At 41.1% G+C, this 19,822-nt stretch overlaps 1 protein-coding gene across 1 annotated transcript in view; it reads left to right on the forward strand.

Annotated features, from left to right (window-relative positions):
* The first annotated feature begins 2,012 nt into the window (after positions 1-2,012).
* Positions 2,013-19,822, forward strand: part of NT5DC3 (5'-nucleotidase domain containing 3) — a 50,909-nt gene continuing 33,099 nt past the window's right edge. Inside the window, exons 1-2 of the mRNA XM_039877946.1 lie at positions 2,013-2,327; positions 18,085-18,269. Coding sequence (XP_039733880.1) covers positions 2,126-2,327; positions 18,085-18,269 — 387 coding nt within the window. The 5' untranslated portion in view covers positions 2,013-2,125. The remainder of the gene's footprint in view (positions 2,328-18,084; positions 18,270-19,822) is intronic.

Genomic DNA, 19,822 nt, shown 5'->3' on the forward strand with positions numbered 1-19,822 from the left:
AAGAATAATTTTTAGTGATTCACACTTCTATGGTAGGTATATGAATGTTGATCTCACAGGGTTCCATATCTAAAAAGTATACTGAAGCAATGTAATAAAGTTCTACTTGTGTTACTTTTATATTGCTATAGTTTATCTATTTTGAATTTATGAATTAATTCTCCATGTAAATGAAATTGACAATTGCTACTACCGAAAATTTAAAAATAAAACACAAATAAGAAAAGGTATAAGTTGGAATAAATTGAAACCATAAAGTTTAAAGTACCAGAATCCATGGACTTGATAGCATATATGTTTTAAACATTTTAATTGCCTCTCATTTTATCAATGATTTGTAAGATACTGCCCATTAACTCCTCAGGATTACTTAATGGCTACCTTCTTCCTTATATTCTAACTAAATTTTATCTAGTCTGTTAGGAAGCCAAATGAAAGAATGGGCTCAGCTATATGACCTTAGGAAAGTTATTTCCTTTCTCTTAGACTCATGTGTTACTTACCAAATGGGAGAAGTTTTTTTTTAAATAAAATTAAAAAAAATTTTTTCACTTACAATTGACATTCGACATTATTAGTTTCAGGTGTACATCATAGTGTTTTGACATATAACTTACAAAGTAATTCCTCCCATAAGTTTTAGTACCCAGCTGACACATACATAGAGTTATTACAATATTATTGACTATATTCCCTAAACTGTACATCCCTGTGACTATTTCATAACTGCCAATTTGTACTTAATCCTTTCACCCTTTTCACTCAGCCTCCCAAACCCCCTTCTATCTGGCAACCATCAGTTTCTAAAGATGGGAGAAATTATGCACCCACTTTTTAGGATTACTGAGAGGATCACATAAGATAATGCCCACAGCACGTTCTTTGATACAGGTAGTTATTAGCTGTCACTATTTAACCCAGAGGCTTCGTTTTTTCATGAAACATCTCCTGACCACACCCCTCCAGCCCACAACTTAAGCCTACACTAATGCTCTGTTATTCGTCTTAAATCGTGCCCCACCTATTGTACATATGGCGGTATGGCCTCCCAGGCAAAGTGCCAGCCTTAAGAATTATTCCCCATGCTCCACCTAGCGCCCTGCTGGACAGTAACCACAGTAACCAACAGCTTGGGAAGTCCTCGCAGTTCAGTGATTCTCAGCCGGGGCCTGGGTGGGCTGCGTCAGTCTTTCCTGCTGGAGCCGATTCTGCCCCAGTCGCGTGGTGGGGATTACCGTTTACTTGGCTTTGGTAGAACCACAATGCACAGAACAGGTGCAGCCTAACAGGTCTGAGAGAAGACAGGTGCACTGAGCCTTTGAATGTGGGCAGGAGTTGGGTAGCCAGGAGCAGGAGCTGGTAGCGGTGTCTGGCGTGCTTCCTTAGCGAGCCAGAAATCTCGGGAGGGGCACTGGCCTTCTAGGCTGTGTAGTGAACGGTTGAGGGGGGGGGTGCCCTTCAAACACATCAGCCCACGTGTGAAGCGTCGGCTCAACTGCCCCCTCACGGGCTGCACTGAAAGGATCCAAGCTGGATTCGTCCCAGACCCGCTCCCGCGATCCACGGAGATCCAGAATTCAGAGGTCATTAATGTCGAGAGTTCATCCCCTAAAGCCAGGGCCTGAAGCACTGTCAGCGCAGCCAGGATGAGGGGACAGTCACAGACCGCGGGAGGAAGAGGCTGCAGAGTTCGGCGGGTGGGGTGGTGCTAAGGTCACGTTTAGTGGCCCAGGGGCGGTAACGAGTCATCCCCTTCCATGTGGCCTCCTCCTGATCTGGCGTTCGCCCAACCGCTCGGCCACCTAGGAAAGCCGCAGGTCAAGAAGTGCCTGCTTTCAACACGGCTCTTGGCCCTTGCCGCCCCACCCTTGCCTCCCAGGCCACGCGCCTGCTCGACCAGGCCCCACCCATCCCGCACACGACCCCGCCCCGCACAGGCCCCGCCCCAGCTGGGCCAGTCCCCGCCCACGCTAAGCCCCGCCCCGCCTAGGCCCCGCCCCCGCGGCCGCCGAAGAGGTGGGCCGCGCCGCCACGTGCTCCGACGCAGGGAGCCGCCCGCCGGCTGCGCTCAGCCGGGGCAGAGCTTCGGCCCTTAGGCGCCACTCGCAGCTGGGCGGCGGAAAGCATGGCCACGGCGGCGGTGGTGGTGACCCGTGGGGCCTGCGCATGGGCGGCAGCAGCGGCTCTGCGGGGCGGTTGCGGGACTGCGGCCCGGGGGCGGCCGGGCGCGGGCCCCGCTCGACCCTTGTGCACAGCACCTGGGACCGCCCCGAGCATGAAGCGCTACCTGTGGGAGCGCTACCGGGAGGCGAAGCGGAGCACGGACGGTGAGTGCGGCGGCACTCCCCCGAATTCCTTGTACCTGGGGAGGGGCCCTTCCCGCCTGTCTGGGGCGCCAGGTACCCTCCCACGCGGTCAGCCTCTCCGACCCGCGCGGGTCCAGCTGCTGACCTCTAAGGGACCCCAATTCTGACCCGCGGTCGCCCCCAGCCGTATCCACGGGCAGCATCGCCTCTGCAGTGCGATTCGGGGAAACGCGGAAAAATGCGCCTCCAGAAACTTTACAACTCTTGCCTTTCTCCTGCTGGGAAAGCTGTTTTATAAATTCTTGGGATTTTTTTTTTTAACCAGAAATCTGCATCCAAAGCGCTTGGTGTTGTTCCCGAGATTCTACCTATGTTGCTCGGGAGACGTCACCCCCACGCACCGTTAGGTGTTTTTATTAACAGTAATAATAGTAGCAGTCGGAATCCGGCAGGCGGCGGATTACTCTGGAGCGGGGTTGCTGGGCAGGTGGCAGTGTCCGGCGGCTAATCTATTTTCTTTGTTTTAGAGTAGGATTTGCTGTGCTTGAAATAGGAGGGGGTCCAGACTGGGAGTGTCCTGGGCTGTCTGCCAACCTCAGTGAGGAGGGGATTCCAGGGAGTGACTATGTTGTGTCCAGGTGTATATAAAATTAGCTTGGTTGTTAGGGGAATAGGGAGAGACGGAAAGAGGACCGAGTAAATACCAGTGCCAGGCACATAGATTGTCTCCATGAATTCATCCCATACCTACCAGGGAGGTGCCACATCCCCTTCCTATATATGGGAAAGGTGAGATTCAAGTTTAAGGAACCTGGCCAGGGTCACACCTTTACTCGGATCTGTTTTAGCCCCCTAAGCCACTGCGCTCTTATTTCCTGTGCTCCCCTGCCTTCCAGAAGCCGCTGACCATTTGGAAACTGGTGTAAAGGGCCATTGGTGCTGCTGCTTCCGTGTAAGATTTAGAGTCGAAAATTTTAAATTGATTTTTTTTTATTGGTTGATGGTAGTGGAGGTGGCCCATAAAGATAGGGAGAAACTATTTGGTGGGAGAGAACATTTCGTAGGATCACATTTTCCATCTTTTGGCCAGAAGTCAGTTTAATGAAAGAAGGCAATTGGGCTTATTTTCTGAGGGCATTCAAAGTGGCTAGCAATGCAGAATGCTATGAAGAAGGGCTTATTTTTCTTAGTTTTCCTTTGTTCAGAGTTAATTTTGCTTTGGTTTTTCAAATGGTTGTGTGGTATGGTGGAAAGAAGACTGGCTTTGGAGACATTGGAAATTGTAGGTCTTTGGTGAAAAAAATATAGATCATCTAGCCCAGCTTTGGGGCAGGCAAGACTTTTTTTAACTGAATTTTTTCATTGAGATAATTGTATATTTGCATGGGCTTGTAAAAATACAGGAAGATCTGGCATATCGTTTACCCATTTTCTCCTAGTAGTAACATTTTGCAAAAACAGTAGTACAGTATCACAACCAGTATATTAATGTTGATACATTTCGCAGCTCTTATTCAGAGTCCTCTAGTTTTACTTATATGTGTCTATTTAGTTCTATAGTTTTTTCCTTCATCCAGCACAACAGTCAAGATACAGACCCTTCACTAAGAGGATCCTTCATATTGTCTTTATAACCACACCCCCTCCCTCCTTTTGCTCTCTCTAATCCCTGGGGCATTATGGGTTCTCCATTTCTAACATTTTGTGGTTTCAAAAATGTTACGCAGTCGGAATCATACAGTATGTAACCTTTTGGAATTGGCTTTTTTCACTGAACATAATTCCCTGGAGAGTCACTCAAATTGTGTGTATTATCTCTTGCTGAGTAGCATTCTGTGGTATTGATGTCCCACAGTTTCACCTTGTTTAACCAGTTCCCTTGTTGAAGGATATCTGGGTTGCTCCCAGTTTTTGACCATCATAATAAAGCTGCCATAAACATTTGTGTACAGATTTTTGAGTGAACATATGTTTTCATTTCTCTAAATGCCACGCCATTACTTGGTTGGATGGTAATTGTATGTTTAGTTTTATGAGAAACTACAGGCAAAGTTTATGCCATCCTTATTTTGTGGATGAGGTTTGCCGCTTGCAGCCTGTGAGACTCTGGGAACGCCATGAAGCCTCAGTTTTCTCATCTGTAAAATGGGATGCTGGTAGTACCAACATCATAGGGTTGTGGCGAGGAAGGAGTCCATCCATGGAAGGTGTTTAAAGCAGTGCCTGTGACTGAGACAGCTGAAGCGTTGGGAGGGAAGGATCCACATCAGGCCAGAGTCTGGGCTCGGGGTGTGATAATCCCAGGGGGATTTTGGAGTATGACAGCTGGAGGGAGATTTTGAGATTTATTAGCTCTGTGACCTTGGCGGCAAGTTGTTTTCCTCTCTGGCTTGTTTTCTGACTGTAATCTGGGGATAATATGAAGATTTTTAGTGTGGCATGGCACCCCGCAGATCTTCAGTAGATAGCAGCTGTTGTTATTAATTATTAAATAACTCTTTCACTCCTAGACACACTTAGTAAGGGGTGGAGGTGGGTCAGTTAGCTTAGAGTCTAGGTCTCCTTCACCCAGGGCAGCACAATAACTGGCTATGTGGCCTTGAACAAGCCTCCTGAGTTCTCAAGCTTTGGTTTCTCCCTTTGTAGAGTGAGGCCGCTGGACAACTAATGTGTGAATTCTTTCCAGTGTTACAGGTCTGTGAATCAGGTATTCATGGGCCCCATCCCATCTTCACACCCCAGCATATGGTCCCTCTCTCACCCCTGCAAACACAGGGACTTGAATCTGACTTTTCCTTCTTTGCCCTGTTTGGGGCTGTGCCATCCCTACCCCCTTTAGCTGAAGTCTGTATGAGTATATGCGCCCAGCCTGCTTTCCAAGCATTTATTAAACACCTAGCAGTGGGCTTAAGGGCTGTTGGTTCACAGCTGGACAAGTCTGAGAGCGAGAGGCCCACACACAGTAGCTGAGCCAAGCATGGGACCTGTGTTGTATGGATAAAGAGACTGGTAAACATAAGTGACAATCCAGCTTGGGGAGATAAAGAACGGCCCCAGGGGCTCTGAGACCAGAGCAGATCACTGCTCCTGGTTGCAGGAAACTTTGCCAAGGCTGACGCTTGAACTGTGTCTGTAGGAATGAGAGGTCAGAATAAATACTGATATTCACACAAAAACGTTTTTGTTGTTGTTTGTTTCAGTTACAGTAAGACTAAAAAATTTTGTTTTCTCACTTCCTGATGATTTCTTTCTGGCCGTTTGATCTCTTGCTGTAATCCAGACAGTCTGTTCAGATATCTTCCCTTTGCAGGGACTCCCAGAATGAAAGATGCTCTGGGAGTACGTAATTTTTACTCTGTTTTACCCTTTCTCTTTTACCCATCCTTTTTTCTCCACTTTAATTAAAACATTTTCAATACACTTATTTCTGTGAACTTTATTTTTAGATCAATTTTAGATTTACAGAAAAATTACATGTTTCTATAAACTTTATAAGCAGTTTCCCTTATGATTAACTTTTGCATGACTGTGGTACATTTGTCACAATGAACGAACCAATATTGGTACAGCGTGAATATGTATAATATTAACTAAGGTCTCTACTTAATTCAGAATTCCTTAGTTTTTAACCTAGTGTCCTTTCCTACTCTAGGATCCCATCTAGGATAGCTTGCTAGATTTAGTTGTCATATCTCCCTGGGCTCCTCTTGGCTGTGATAGTTTCTCAGAGTATCCCTGTTTTTGATGACCTTGACAGTTTTGAGGAGTACCGGTTACATACTCTGTAGAATGTCCCTCAATTGGAATTTCTTCCTTTTTTTTTTTAACTTGAGATTTTTTTGAAAGTGTAATATTTATAAATCCTGTATGAAACTCAGCTCAAAGAATAGGTTTTCTTTTTCTTTTCTTTTTCTTTTTTTGTATTTTCAGGAACAGAAATAATGGTTTGTAACCTCCAGCAAAATTTTCTGTAGAACTGTGGTTTTTAACCAGAGTGAGGAGACTTTTGTATCCCCACCCCACACCCGAGGAGACATTTGGCAGTGTCTAGAGACCTTTTTGATTGTCACAACTGGGGGAAAGGGGGTGCTACTGGCCTCTAGTGGGTGGAAGTCAGGGATGCTGCTAAACCTCTTAAAATGCAAATCACAGCCACCCCACAAAAGGATAATCCAGCCCCAAACATCAGTTGTCGAAGACTGAGAAATCTTGTCATAAATCCATGAATTCTAAGAAATCATTGGGACATTATAACTTAAAGGGATGGATGTTTTTGTATGTGGCCTGTTATTTCCTGTTAGGATGCATGCTGTGTCTTTGAACTTAATCTCTGGCCTTCCCCATGTGCTCATCAGCTATTACCCTGTTACGTACAGAATGGAAGCATTTTTGTCCTCCAGGAGGAGCTGCTCCAGCCCTCTATTTGGAGAGCTTGGTAGGTTTCCCCCCTTTAAAGTCATCTCGGAGCCTGGTCTATTTAGAATGTTTGGCTACTTGACTTGGGCTATAAAATATATTAAGTTGTAGAAAAAAGTATGGAGATTAGCTTGAAATGTTAGAAGCTTTTGCAGGGTGTTGAAGGACTTGTTCAAAGTTCTCGGTGTAGAGCATTGAATACCCAGTCAAAAGTTACGTGCTTGGTAAGGACTGTAGCGCAATCATGCAAGCTTAGTGTGTACAGAATAAACGTAAAGTACAACCCTTCGGTACCTGTGAGATAATTTAAAAAGGAGACCTATGTTCCACCGTCTTCTGAGAGATGTGGTTAAAGATATGTGGAAAATATATGTTAAAGATTTTTTTTTTTTATGGATAAACTTATTAAGCTAGTGAATCAGAGCCTTTAAAATGCATGAAATCTCCTAGGGGGGAGGATATAAGTGTAGCATTCCCCAAATGAATTTGACCATGGAGCCCCTTTTTTGAGGTAATAGTTCAAAATAGAGGTTCTAAAGAATATACTTTAGGAAGTTCTAAAATGCCCAGAGTTGCTTAATTGTTCAACCAGAAATATGCCTTTTTCTGTATCTTTTATGTGCCAGTTACTTTAGCTATAATGCTGAACAAGGCAGGCATAGCTAGGGTATCAATTTTCAACCTTTTTGTTCTTAGGACTATTATGCACACTAAAAATTATTGAAGACCCCCAAGTTTTTGTTTATATAGGTTGTACTGATAGTGATTGTTTTAGAAATTAAAGCTGAGAGATTTATAAAATAAGTATTCATTCATTTATTTAAAATAACAATAACAAATCTGGTACCTATTAGCATAAATGGCATACTTTTTATGAAAAGTGACTGTTTTCCAAAATAAAAGAACTTTAGAAGAATTCCTAAACTTTTTCTAAGAACTTTAGAAAACCACATTTTTGCAAACTTTTGTAATGTCTGGTTTAATAGAAGACAACTAAAGTCTCCGATCTGATTCTGCTTCCGTCTAGCGCAGTATTAGACATCATGAAGCCTCTGGAAAACTCTGCTGCACATTAGAAGAGAAGAGAGAAAGAGGCAAATAATCTCTGTATTAAATTCTTTTCACTTCTGAAACAAATTAGCACAAAATCTGGTGACTTAAAACAACATGAATTTGTTACAGTCCTGGAGATCAGCAGTCTGAAATGGGTCTCATTGGGCTAAAATCAAGGTGTTGGCAGCCCTGCATCCTTTCTGGACCCTCCGGTGGATAATTTTCCTTGCCCATCCAGTTTCTAGAGGCTTCCCGCATTCTTTGCTTTATGGCCCTTTCCATTTCCAAAGCCAGCAGTGGCCAGTTGGTCTTCCTGACCTCACGTCACTCTGACACCGTCTTCTGCATCCTTTTCCCCACTTAAAGACCCTTGTGATTACATTGAACCCACCTGAATAATCCAGGATACTTTCTAAAGTTGGCTGATAAGCAGCCATAATGCCACCTGCAACCCTAATTTCTCCCTGGCCATGTAAGGTGGACACACAGGTTCCAGGGGTTAGGATATGGATGTCTAAGGACAACCATTATTCTGCCTACCACATTTTGAGATTATTATAGGAATAGTTTTGAACTCAAAGATCCCCTGAAAGTCGGGGTGTCTGTGTGAGTGTAGGGGGAAGTTCCTGGGTTATGCTGATCTAAGAAAAATGTTAGTTGAATGGATGAGTCGAAAAAAGGAGAAGGGACATTTATGAAACACCTACTATGTGCCAAGTACTATGCCAGACATTCAACTTACATTTTGTTGTTTGATAACTGTGCCACCTTGGACCAGTGACTTCTTGGCCTTATTTCCCTATCTGCAAATTGTGGATAGCAGCGTTTACCTCATGGAGTTCTTGGGACATTAATTGAGATAACAAATGAGAGGGGCCACTGCATGGCACGTGGAAGGCGTTGATACTCATTCTTTTTCTGTGTCCTCTATACGTTGATGAAGAATTCTTCATAGTTTGCCTAGTGTTTGATCTTTTGATAGGGCTAAATTTTCTTTCGCTAAGAAGTTTTCCCTTTCTTTTGAGCAGTTAAGTTTGTTTTTTATTAAATGACTTATTTTAAGATTAGGTTGTCATTAAACCATTACTATAGTTTTATTTCAAATGTGGTGGCAGGTAGTTTTATTTTTGGAACTTTGGGAAGTGTGATGGATTTCTTCGGAGCAGTCAGAATTACAAATATTACTTACAAAGTAATAAGAGATATAATTTTAACTTTTAGTGGGAGTAGTATAAATGTCATATATATTATTAATTATTCAGATGAGTAATTCTATTTGTCATGGATTGATTTCCCCTAGAGATGATGCAAAATATCTAACTAATGAAAAAAATGAAAGCTGCTTTTTAGATTAATAAATGCAGTAAAAATGAGTTCTGAATTGCTGCCTACTCTGGGGGCGTGCCCAGCCTAGTGTCAAGTTCCTCTGTCTCCACCTGGCAGAGTGCCATTTCTTGGTCTCCCTCACTGCCTGTGATGTTGCTCGTTATAGTTTGTGCTTTATTGTGATTTTTATTTATAATCCCTGCACAGTGCCCTGTACCACGTCTGACACCATAGTAGACGTGCAGGAAGAGCTTACTGAAAAAATTCCCGAGAGTGTAGGAAGTGGTAAAACCAGTTTACTAAAATACTACATGCCGCTTGATTTCATTTATATAAAATCCTAGAAAATACAAACGAACCTGACCCAAAGAACAGCAGGGGAGGGGTGGAATTCAAAGGGGCATGAGGAAGTGTTTGGGGGTGTTAGGTGCCCTCATTATTTGTATTGGGATGATAGCTTCAGTGTGTATATATGTATGTCAGACCTCATAAAGCTGTGTACTTTATGTGAGGTTTACTGTATGTCATTGGTTCCTCAATAAAGCTATAAAGACAAAGAAATAAGGAAAGGACTCTGGTTTTGCCTGGTTTGAGACAGGTACCCAGGCGATGGGAGCCTAGGAGTGGCCCAGCGTGAGTCAGATGTTCTACTCTGGACCAACACCTGGGGATCAAGGGGTGAGGCTGGGTCCTGGACAAGCTCAGAATTTGTGTGTTCAGAAGTGGGGACAGGTCATTTCTTTATCTAAGGGTTGGTGTGTGCTGGACATGTAAGCCCACAGATGTTCACTTTCATAACGAAAAGGACACCTCGGACATCTTGACATCTATCATTGGACTAGAGATTTACAACTGAATGATTATTGGAGATACTGGAGAAAACGTTTTCTGGCTAAAAATAATTGCATTTAAATCTCTAATAGTAGCACAGGCTTGTGAATCGTCTGTATCTCAGGTCACGCTTTCTGCTTGACTTGATTCCCCTCACCGTAACTAATTATTAGCAAAAAGGATATTAAGTGGACAGAGCCATGCCCGATGACATTGGTTGGCAGGAAACAACATTCTAAACATAAACATAAAATTAGCATTATGGTCAAATTTTTCCCTAACATATCAATTGCATCAGAACAAATTTACATTTTTCAGACAAGCATCATTGGCAAATCTGCTTGGCCTTCGCCCAAGCCTTACTTCACGCAAGGAAGTTGTGACTTGTGAAGTTCGCTAAGAGAAAATCACCTAAAGTGGATTTGTCATTTTCATTTTCATTCGGCAATTACAGATGAGGAGTTTAAAGGTTTAAAATTCGGATATGGAACCTTGAGTTTACTTGCTGTGGAGACAGTGAAGAAAATGTAGGTACTGTTTCACCTTATGAACCAAAGCCCCTATGCTTTTTTATTTTTCATATATTTTTAATCTATATAGTTTAAGAAGAAATTTTGAAATCTTGTTGTTTTCAATCTATATGTGAACTTTTGAAAGAGAAATTGACTGAAGGAAACTGGACTTTGGGTGGTAAACACACAATAGAATATACAGATGTTAAATTATAATGTACACCTGAAAATTATATAATCGTATTAACCAATGTTACCCCAATAAACTCAATTAAAAGAAAAGAGAATTCGAAGTCATGTTAAGTAAATATGAACTAATTCATAATATAATTTGAATATTTATGAATATTAATGAAATATGTAAATATTATGAAATAAAATCAGAAGTTGAGATTTGGTCAGATGAGGAAAAACAAATATATTCAATCTCCTCTAACTTTGGCTGATGCAGGATCATAGAAATATATTACAAAGAAGTGTGACCTTGAGCCGTTAATCTTGTCTCACCTTCACAGGGCCTCACATGTGGTGCCTGGCACATGGCACGTGCACATGGTTATCAGTCACTAGGATGACTTGTTGGTCCACCAAACGCCAGGAGTTGCATGGGAAGCTGGGTGGTGCTTTATGGGGGAAAGTAGAGTTTTTTTTTGTTTTTTGTAATCTCTCAAATTCTCCAGGAAAAAAAAAAGTTGTTTCTCCCTTTTCCCTCCCCTTTCTTTTCTCCTTCTGAGACTTCAGAGCTGTATGTTCTTTTTTCTAGAAGAGTTTGAAGTCTAGGGCATAGATTAAAAAGAAAAATCCTAATTTATCAATCATAATTAATAATCTTTAATTAATAAAGAAATGTGCCACCTTAATGTCTCTGGAATTGTGGTTTGTCTTACCAAAAAAATTGAACTTCAAGGATTTTTCCAGTGCATTTCAGCTTTTCTATTTGATCACAGTCTTGTTAGCACAGTTTGGTTCCTGAGGTCAAGTATCTGAGATGTGCATTTGGGCCCTCACGTGGCCCAGGTTCTTTATTAAAGTTTTGCTTTATTAATGTCACTGTAACCAAATCTTTGTATATAGATATGTATCCACATCTCTGCATATTTCCTTAGCATAGATTCCTGGAAGGAGAATTACTAGGTTAAAGGGTATGAATATTTTTAAAAGACTCCTGGTGCTTCTTGCCAGTCTGCTTTCCAGGAGGCTTGAATCGATTTATATTCTCAAACGGTAAGGAGTGAGGCCGCCCAGTTCCAGTTACCATCTAACTCGGTGTTCTATTATTACAAAGAAAACAAGAAGAGAACGCCTCTCCCCCACCAAACAACGCTACAGATAACAACAATCGCAACAAAAACACTGCTGATAGGAAAATGACATCGTACTTTATTTCTTAGCCAAGTAACACTTGCTTGTTATAGGAATAAAATGTGAATGAAATGACAGTAAAACCATTAGTAATTTCATCTTTAAGAGAGAGCTGTTAACTGTCTAATTGTTTTAATTTGCTAATTTTTAAAATAATTAGATTGGTTGAACCTTTATGTTCACTAGCCATTCATTTTCCTCTCTTGTGAGATATATCTTTTATCTTTTTATTTGTGGGAGTCTTGTTTTTATTATAGATTTGTGTGGGTTTCTTAATATTAAGGACATTAGTCATTTGCTGCTTGTCTTAATTTTCATCTAGTATACCTCTTCCTCTGAAATTATTGTTTTTGATATTTTTTGGATACACACATGTTTAAAATTTTATGTTATAAATCTGTCGATATTTTCCTCTTGTGATTTATTCTATTGCTTTTACGTTTGGAAAGTTACATTCTATTAAGAGATGAAATAGTAATCTATATACTTTTTAATCTTTTTAATCTTTAAAAAATTAACTCTTTGATTCACATATTTGTTTTGCAGTATAGTGTGAAGAAAAATCTTGACGTTCTTTCCAGATAGTCAACCAGTGTTTATTTAGTTAGACAAGGAGACAGGATATTCCAGGTGAATTTAATTCAAGTCAGTACCCAGCTATAGTATATTGTGGAGAACACAGAATAGATTACTCATTGTATTGAAAATAGGGCATATGAAGAAGAATTTAAGATTGAAAAGATGGATTAAAGTATAAATGGGGCATGCCTTTGAAGCCATGTTAAAAGTTAAAATTTGTAGGCAGTAAGAATTTTGAGTAGCTGAATATCTTGAAATGAACTTTTACTTGAGACTCCTTCAGTTGCAAGCAATAGAAAATTCAACTCAAATTGATTGAATTTAAGCAAAATAAATAAGTAGATAGATTAGATAGATAGATAGAGAGATAGAGAGATAGAAGAAATTTTATGGGCCCGTGCAGTTGAAAAATCCAGCTTCAGGCATGTTGATCCAAGTTTAGATGATGTTCATGGGTTGCTTCTCTCTCTCGACCTTGCTCTTGGCCTCTTTTTCAGATTCCTAGTAGTGACCCCTCACATCTTCATAGTAAGTTCAGAATAGAATGCCTGTTCCTTGAAATTCCCCTACAAATTCAGAAATGTCCTTGATTGGACTCCTTGGTTCACTTTGGCTGCAGGGAAAGTTTAATGATGATTGGAGAGGGTCCTGTGCTTGCCCTCAACTAATCAGTGAGGGAGTTCAGGCCTGTTCACATGCATTCCTCCTGGAGTCAGGAACCTCCAGGAGACCATATGATCTGAATGTTGGGGAAGGGCAGTTTCCCAGAGAAAGTCATCATACTAGAAAAATAGATGGTGTATCAGTCAGATTAGGCTTGGTTTTGCTGCAGTGACAAGCATCACCAGAATCTCAGCTTACTGGCTTACAATAGACAGCTATAGCTAAAGTGTATTTCTCACTCCTGGAAAGTCTACTGGGGCCTCAGGCAACTCTCCAGGGCAGTTGCCCTCCGTGTGGTGGCTTAGCCTTCCCAGCTTCTTCCATCTTGTGGTGTCTCCATAGCACATATGTCCATGATAGGTACAGTAGGGAGAGGGAGCGTGCTCTGGTCTTGAAGCGGCACATGTCACTTCTGCCCACAATCTTTCGGCCAAAGCTGGCCAGAGCCAGGGCTGGGGAGTGGAGAGGGAGGATTGTAATTCTCCCCATTTGCCTGGAAGGAGAGAGGAATTGAATGTGAGTAAACATGAGGCGGCACAGCCACACCGGTGAGCACGACCAACCAGTGCCTGTAGCTGTGTTTACCACAGGCTGCCTTCGGGATCTCATTGTCAGACTCATTTCTTAGACCCCTCCTGTCTCGATCTGACTGGTTCCTGGGATAATGCTGAGAGCAAGTAATGTATTTGGTAAACTTTTAGAGCTTTACTTACCTAAGGGCTGAGTGATAATCATGTTGCTTTTCTGAGAACATTAGGAATACTCCTTGGCATGACTCGGGCCATGGAGTTCTACTCGGCAGTGTCCCCACACACTGCTCTGTTAGGCCCGAGGCCTTTATTAAGGTACAGTCGTTTAGCATTTCTGAACATTGAAGGGGACAAAGTCCTTGGCAAATATTGTATTTCCTAAACTCAGGTCTTTATACAGTTTAGAAATGTTTCCTTGACTAGCTGGGAAATGTCTGAGTTCTGTAACTAAGTCCTGACTTTATTCATTTCTCTGTCAGTAGTAAAGATAACATTTAGGCAAGGAAGGAATTCTTGTTATCTTTAAAAAAAAAGCAGAAAATGATATAGCGGCTATGCAGTATGGCAGGTCCTCAAAAAAATGAAAAATCGAATTTCCATGTGATCCAGCAATTATACTTCTGGGTATATATTCTAAAGGAGTGAAAGCAGGGGCTCAGAGAGATATCTGTACACCCATATTCATAGCAGCATTATTTGCAATAGACAAAAGGTGGAAGCAATCCAAGTGTCCATCGATGGAGGAGTGGATAAGCAAAATGTGCCCCCTCTGCCACATTGTTCTCTGAAAAGGCGTTTGGCTTCCAGCTCAGGGTGGCTGCGTTGGAACCGCGCTCAGAGCTTTGGCCAGAGCAACAGAGCTGTCTCTCCGTTTCTTTGTAGCCTTGCTCTCATCGTTAGGTACTAAAGGAATTCACTTTCTAAATTTGTACCCACTCTCGTTTCTGTTTTGGGAAAGTACATAACTGACTAATCAAGAGCCCTTCTGTTTATATTTTAGAGTCTGCAGTTTAGACAGACTGTTTCTTTCTTTGTGAGTGGCTGGCATTCTTTCCTTTTGCCTTTTAAGTATTTGTTACAGCCTTAACACTTTTTTGAAGTGGTTGCAGGGGATGTCGAGATCCGTTTAAAGCTCCTGGTGTTCCTCTTATTTATTTTGAGTGATGGCAGGTTAAACATCCGTGCTTTCTGGTGATGATGTTTATGTGATAAATACACCCTGGGCTCTCAGTCCAGCAAGGGGCTTGGTTCCTGGGCACCTTTAGAATATTCGTTATATTCTGTCCTAGTAGTGTTTCCTTGAGAGCTTCGGATATTCTTCTCTGGTGATAGAAGGGAAGAGAGACTTCATTGCCAACACCATTTCTAAATATAAACTTCTAATGTAAGCAGGCTGTTAGAACTTCCCTTGGAAAGTTTGGTTGTGAAACTAGAGGTTTTAGTCAATCTATAAGCCACTCCGCTTCACTTACTTCATAAGGACAATGCCACATGGTCAGATTCAGAAAATAGCATCATCGTGGTACCCTATTGATTATATAAGGCCAGGTCTTTGGGATTCTGTGCTGAAGAGCTTGGGACTATAGGCTTCCCCCTTCCTCAAGACTAGTTCTTGTGAACTGTCTGCCTTTGAGTTTCTTATAATGTTACTGTTTCCTGTCAAGTTGTTTTTATTTGCAAAAGGAAAAAAAAAAGCCAAGATTATCATCTCATTGATTTTGACAAAAGAAACTAATGAAGAAATGGAATTGGTGAATCTCCATTATCTGTTTTCAGTAGACTCAGCCATATCTAGGTTGTCAGTGGGAGAAACATTCATTCATTCATTCACTTGCTTTCATTGGCCTGGAAATTCTGTATGGGGATGTAAAGGTTTGGTTTTAAGTTAGTGTGATATGGCAACTGATTACACTCCAGACCATGAATGGGTGTCAGGGGTTAATCGCCATGAAATATTCTGTAAGATCTGTGTGTACATTCTTCTGGGGAGAGGATTCTATATATAGCTTCTTTAGGTTTTCAAAGGGATCCAAGCCTCAAAACTGCAAAGAGCATTCTGAAGTGCTGAGAATACCTCATTGCAACTGGGACCGTCCTCTGATTGGAGCTGTTACCCCTGCTAGAGTAGTACCTTTCGAGGACTTCAGGTGGCCCTTAGCATGGAAGCGGATAACACAAGCCATTCCTAGTTAGACCAAGGTGATCAGAAGGGAAAGCGGAAGCACTGTAAACTCTGGTAAAAACTGAAATGGTGAAATCGAGTCCATTTTATTTTTGGAAACAAATGCACCCTTCTCAAATGCTTATCGATTCCCATGATCCTGGGGAAGGGAGCTAACAACATAGATTCCGGAACCAGACTTCCTAGGTTCAAAGCCCAGGTCTGCCATTTATTTAGTGGGTGTGTGTCCTTCAGCAAATTATTTAATTTCTGAGTGCCTCCTGTGTCCTCATATATAAAATGGGTTAAGAGTATTTGCCTCATAAGGTTGTTGTAAAGATTAATGAGGTAATGTAAAATACCACATGTAGTATATGGTAAATGCTTAATAAATATTAGCTCTTATAATGGAGCCAGGAGGTTGTCTTTAGTAACATAAAGAATAGTAAAATAAGGACAGTTCCATTTTTAGTAAATATGGATAGTTGAATTTTTGTATGCATGTGTTGGTTGTTTTGTACCCGTCTCCAGAAAGTTACCTGTCTTCAGCGTTTGTCTACTTAGGAGCTGTTTCAATAAATTCTGGTGCACAAACATCATAAAAGGTGTAAGAATGCTGTCACATTCTAGCAAAATAGGATAGTTAGTATTCCTGTCACAAAATGTTTCATGATGAGGTTCTTCCCATTAAGTGACTAACTGTGAAAACTGGATGAGAATATCTGATTTCCTTTTTGTCTTTAGAAATATATTGTAAAGATTTTGATCCTAAATTTCATCTAAGATATGGTTGCTGAAGACTCATAGTCTGAGATTTCACTTACATGATCAATTTCTCCATCATTATCAGGTGCTAGAGAACCTCTTTCTATCTCTTTACATTCATCTCCTGACTCATCTAATAATTGTGAAATGTCTTCTTCTGTCAGTGTTATTCTTTTCGCCATTATGGGTGGAAAATGGAAAATTATGAATTTCCAATTGTGTTTGATGAAAGCTAAAAAAAAATGACTGCAAAGATGGTATCTTCAGAATCCTTTTATACCTTCTTGAAAATGATATAATATGTTGGACAGTGCAGTGAGGGAACTGAAGGATGATGTAGTGAGGATTTATTTTGCGATTGTACCATCCAGACAATCTCCTATCGTTCTGCTTTCTTAATTTAGTCTTTTTTTTTTTTTTAAATGATAGATGGAAGTAGTCATGTAACAATGAAATAATTCCTGCCATGGAAAAATAGCAAAATGTTTCAAGACGTTGGAAGAATAAGATCATGAACATTTCATATTGCCTCTTAGATTTTTAAAAAGGTCCAGTGGACTTATGGAAATTGTAAGGTAGAATGAGTTTTGGGAAAACTTCCAAGAAAAAATAAGTCTTGAAATAGCTATCCATACACACAGTTAGAACTGCTCAAAAAAAGAAACTCTGAGCTATTATTGGATCCAGGGACCCTGATGGTAGGTTGGGGGTTAATCACACTTGTAATAAACCATCTGAAAGAATCTGAAAAGTAAAGACTAACACAAAGATACTTATTGCAGTGTTATTATTATTTTTTTTAATAGGAAAAAACCCCAAATGTGTAGCGTAGAGTAATAGGTTGACTTGGCATAGTATACCTAAATCTTATGTAATGATTTATAAGTTTTGTTCTCAGAAAGTCTGTAATGATAAGAGAATGCAATCATGGTAGAATATTAAATTTAGAGATCATAATACAAAGCTGTATATACAGTGCGAGGTCAACTATGTAAAATATATACACAAAACAATATTGGCAGCAAATACATAAAATGTTAATAGTTTTTTTCTGGGTGATGACATGATTTTTAAATTTAGTCATCTGTCTTCTAAAAATCTATAATTGACCTGTCTTATTTCACAAACAAAGCAAATCTTTTTGTGATGTTGACAGGAATATTCTTTTGTAATAACAGTTTTATTAAGGTATTATTTACATACTCTACAGTTCACCCACTTAAAGTCTCCCGTTCAGGTTTTTAGCACATTTACATCAGCTCTTCAACCATCACCAATTTCAGATCATTTTTACCACTCCAAAAAGAAATTCTATACCCATTAGCAGTCACTCCATTTCTCCACATCCCCCCAGTCAACCACTAATCTTTCTGTCTGTGCGGATATGCGTATTCCAGACCTTTCATATCAATGGAATCATACAACACGTTGTCCTTTGTGACTGGCTTCTTTCACTCAGCCTGATATTTTTAAGGTAAAACAAATCGCTCTTGCACTTTCGTTTACTCATTGTATTTAGAAGTCACACTAACCCTTATTTATTATATGGTATAATGTATTCTTTTTTTCTTTACTTCCAGAATCGGTTCCTTCTATCATGAGCAACTTGCTGAATCCAGACGCCATTTTCTCCAACAACGAGATGAGCCTGTCGGACATTGAGGTCTATGGCTTTGACTATGACTACACCCTGGTGTTTTATTCAAAGCACCTGCACACACTGATATTTAATGCTGCTCGGGACCTCCTTATCAATGAACACCGGGTAAGAGCACCAGGGGCATTTTAGTCTTCTTCCCCTGTCCCTTAGACATTTCAAGAACAGCCGTGAGCCGACCTGGCCTCATGGCGCCTGGCACATAGACATCATTTGGTAGGTCGTGGCTGAATGAACGAGTGGAATTTATTCCAAGTCGTGGCTGAATGAATGAGTCTAATTTGTTCCAGTCTATCTGGAAGATTGTGTTTTTTTTTAACCACTTTATTAAGGTATGACTGACATGTGAAAAGCGGTATGTATTTAATGTATGAGTTTGGGAATGAGTATACACCTGTGAAACCATCCCCACCATCAAAGCTGTAAACTCTCCGTCACCTCCCAAAGTTTCCTCCTGCCCCCTTTGCTATTATTATTATTTGTGTGCCTGTGTGTTTTAAGAACACTTCGTATAAGATCTGCTTTCTTAGCAAATTTTAAGTATACAGTACAAATTATCGGTTGTAGGCACCATGCTGTAGAATAGATTTCCAGAACTTGCTTACTTGCATAACCTAAACTTTGTACCCAGAAGATAGTTTGTTTTTTTTTTTTTTTTTTTTTTTTTTTACATCTTTAGATGTCTCTTGACAAAAAACTGTCCCAAGTTATGCATTAGAGGGGCTCTACCTGCAGAAATTTCTCACAGAGCAGTGACCTAGTTTCTTCCAAAGTCTGGGGCAGGGGGCGGGGCAGCCCGTTGAGTTCTGGTTAGAAGGAATTCTTCAAATGATGGCCGGTATGTTTCGTACTGGTCTCAGCCTGTCAGTAACCAGTGTTGTGGCGGGACCAATCCTTGTGGTTCTTAGGATCGCAAGGTGCCCTTCAGCAGTAACCATCAGGAAACTGAAAAGATTTGGGCTTATTAGTTACAAGACCTGGAAGTTACACAGCACGCCTGGGGCCGCACAGTGAGGTCGAGGGGGCAGATGGGGCATGGGCCTGGGCTTCTGCTTTTACTGGAGTCAAGGGTGCAGGGGTGGCTGTAGTTTCCTAGGCTCGCCCTTTATTGGTGAATTTAAAACATAAGAGCAGGAATTTAAAGCATGGGAAGAGAAAGCAAACAAGTAGGCCAGTGGTCATTTACTGAAATGAACCAAGATCTCTAAATCGAAGGAGCTACATATAGTAGCGGGAGGCAGTCTGGCTCCGTATCCAGTTGGTGTGCCTGGCAGTGTGTTTATTTGAGATTTAGAGGGGATGCCTTTTTGAAATGGATGCTTCCAAAATCCAATCTTAAGTCAGGCACTTGGATTACAAAAAACAACAACAACAAAATGTCAGGGCTTGTCGTATAAATATACAATGTTTTACCTTCATCACTGATTTAAATCACTTCAAATCACGTCTTCTGGTGCATAGTATTGTGGAGAGTTTAGAATAAGGAAGGAAAAAAGAAACACTCAAAACCTAACATGCTTTCCTCCAATCTAGTGTGAGTACACATTTCAGGAACCAGGGCGAGATGCATCCTCAGAGGTCATTTGGACTCGCGCCCTCGGAGAACCCCCACAGCGTCCCAGGACGTGCAATTTGAATCTCCGTCTCAGACCAGAGTGCGT

The sequence above is a fragment of the Pteropus medius genome, unplaced genomic scaffold, assembly GCF_902729225.1.
Source record: "Pteropus medius unplaced genomic scaffold, Ma_sr-lr_union100, whole genome shotgun sequence".
Classification (NCBI taxonomy): Eukaryota; Metazoa; Chordata; class Mammalia; order Chiroptera; family Pteropodidae; genus Pteropus; species Pteropus medius.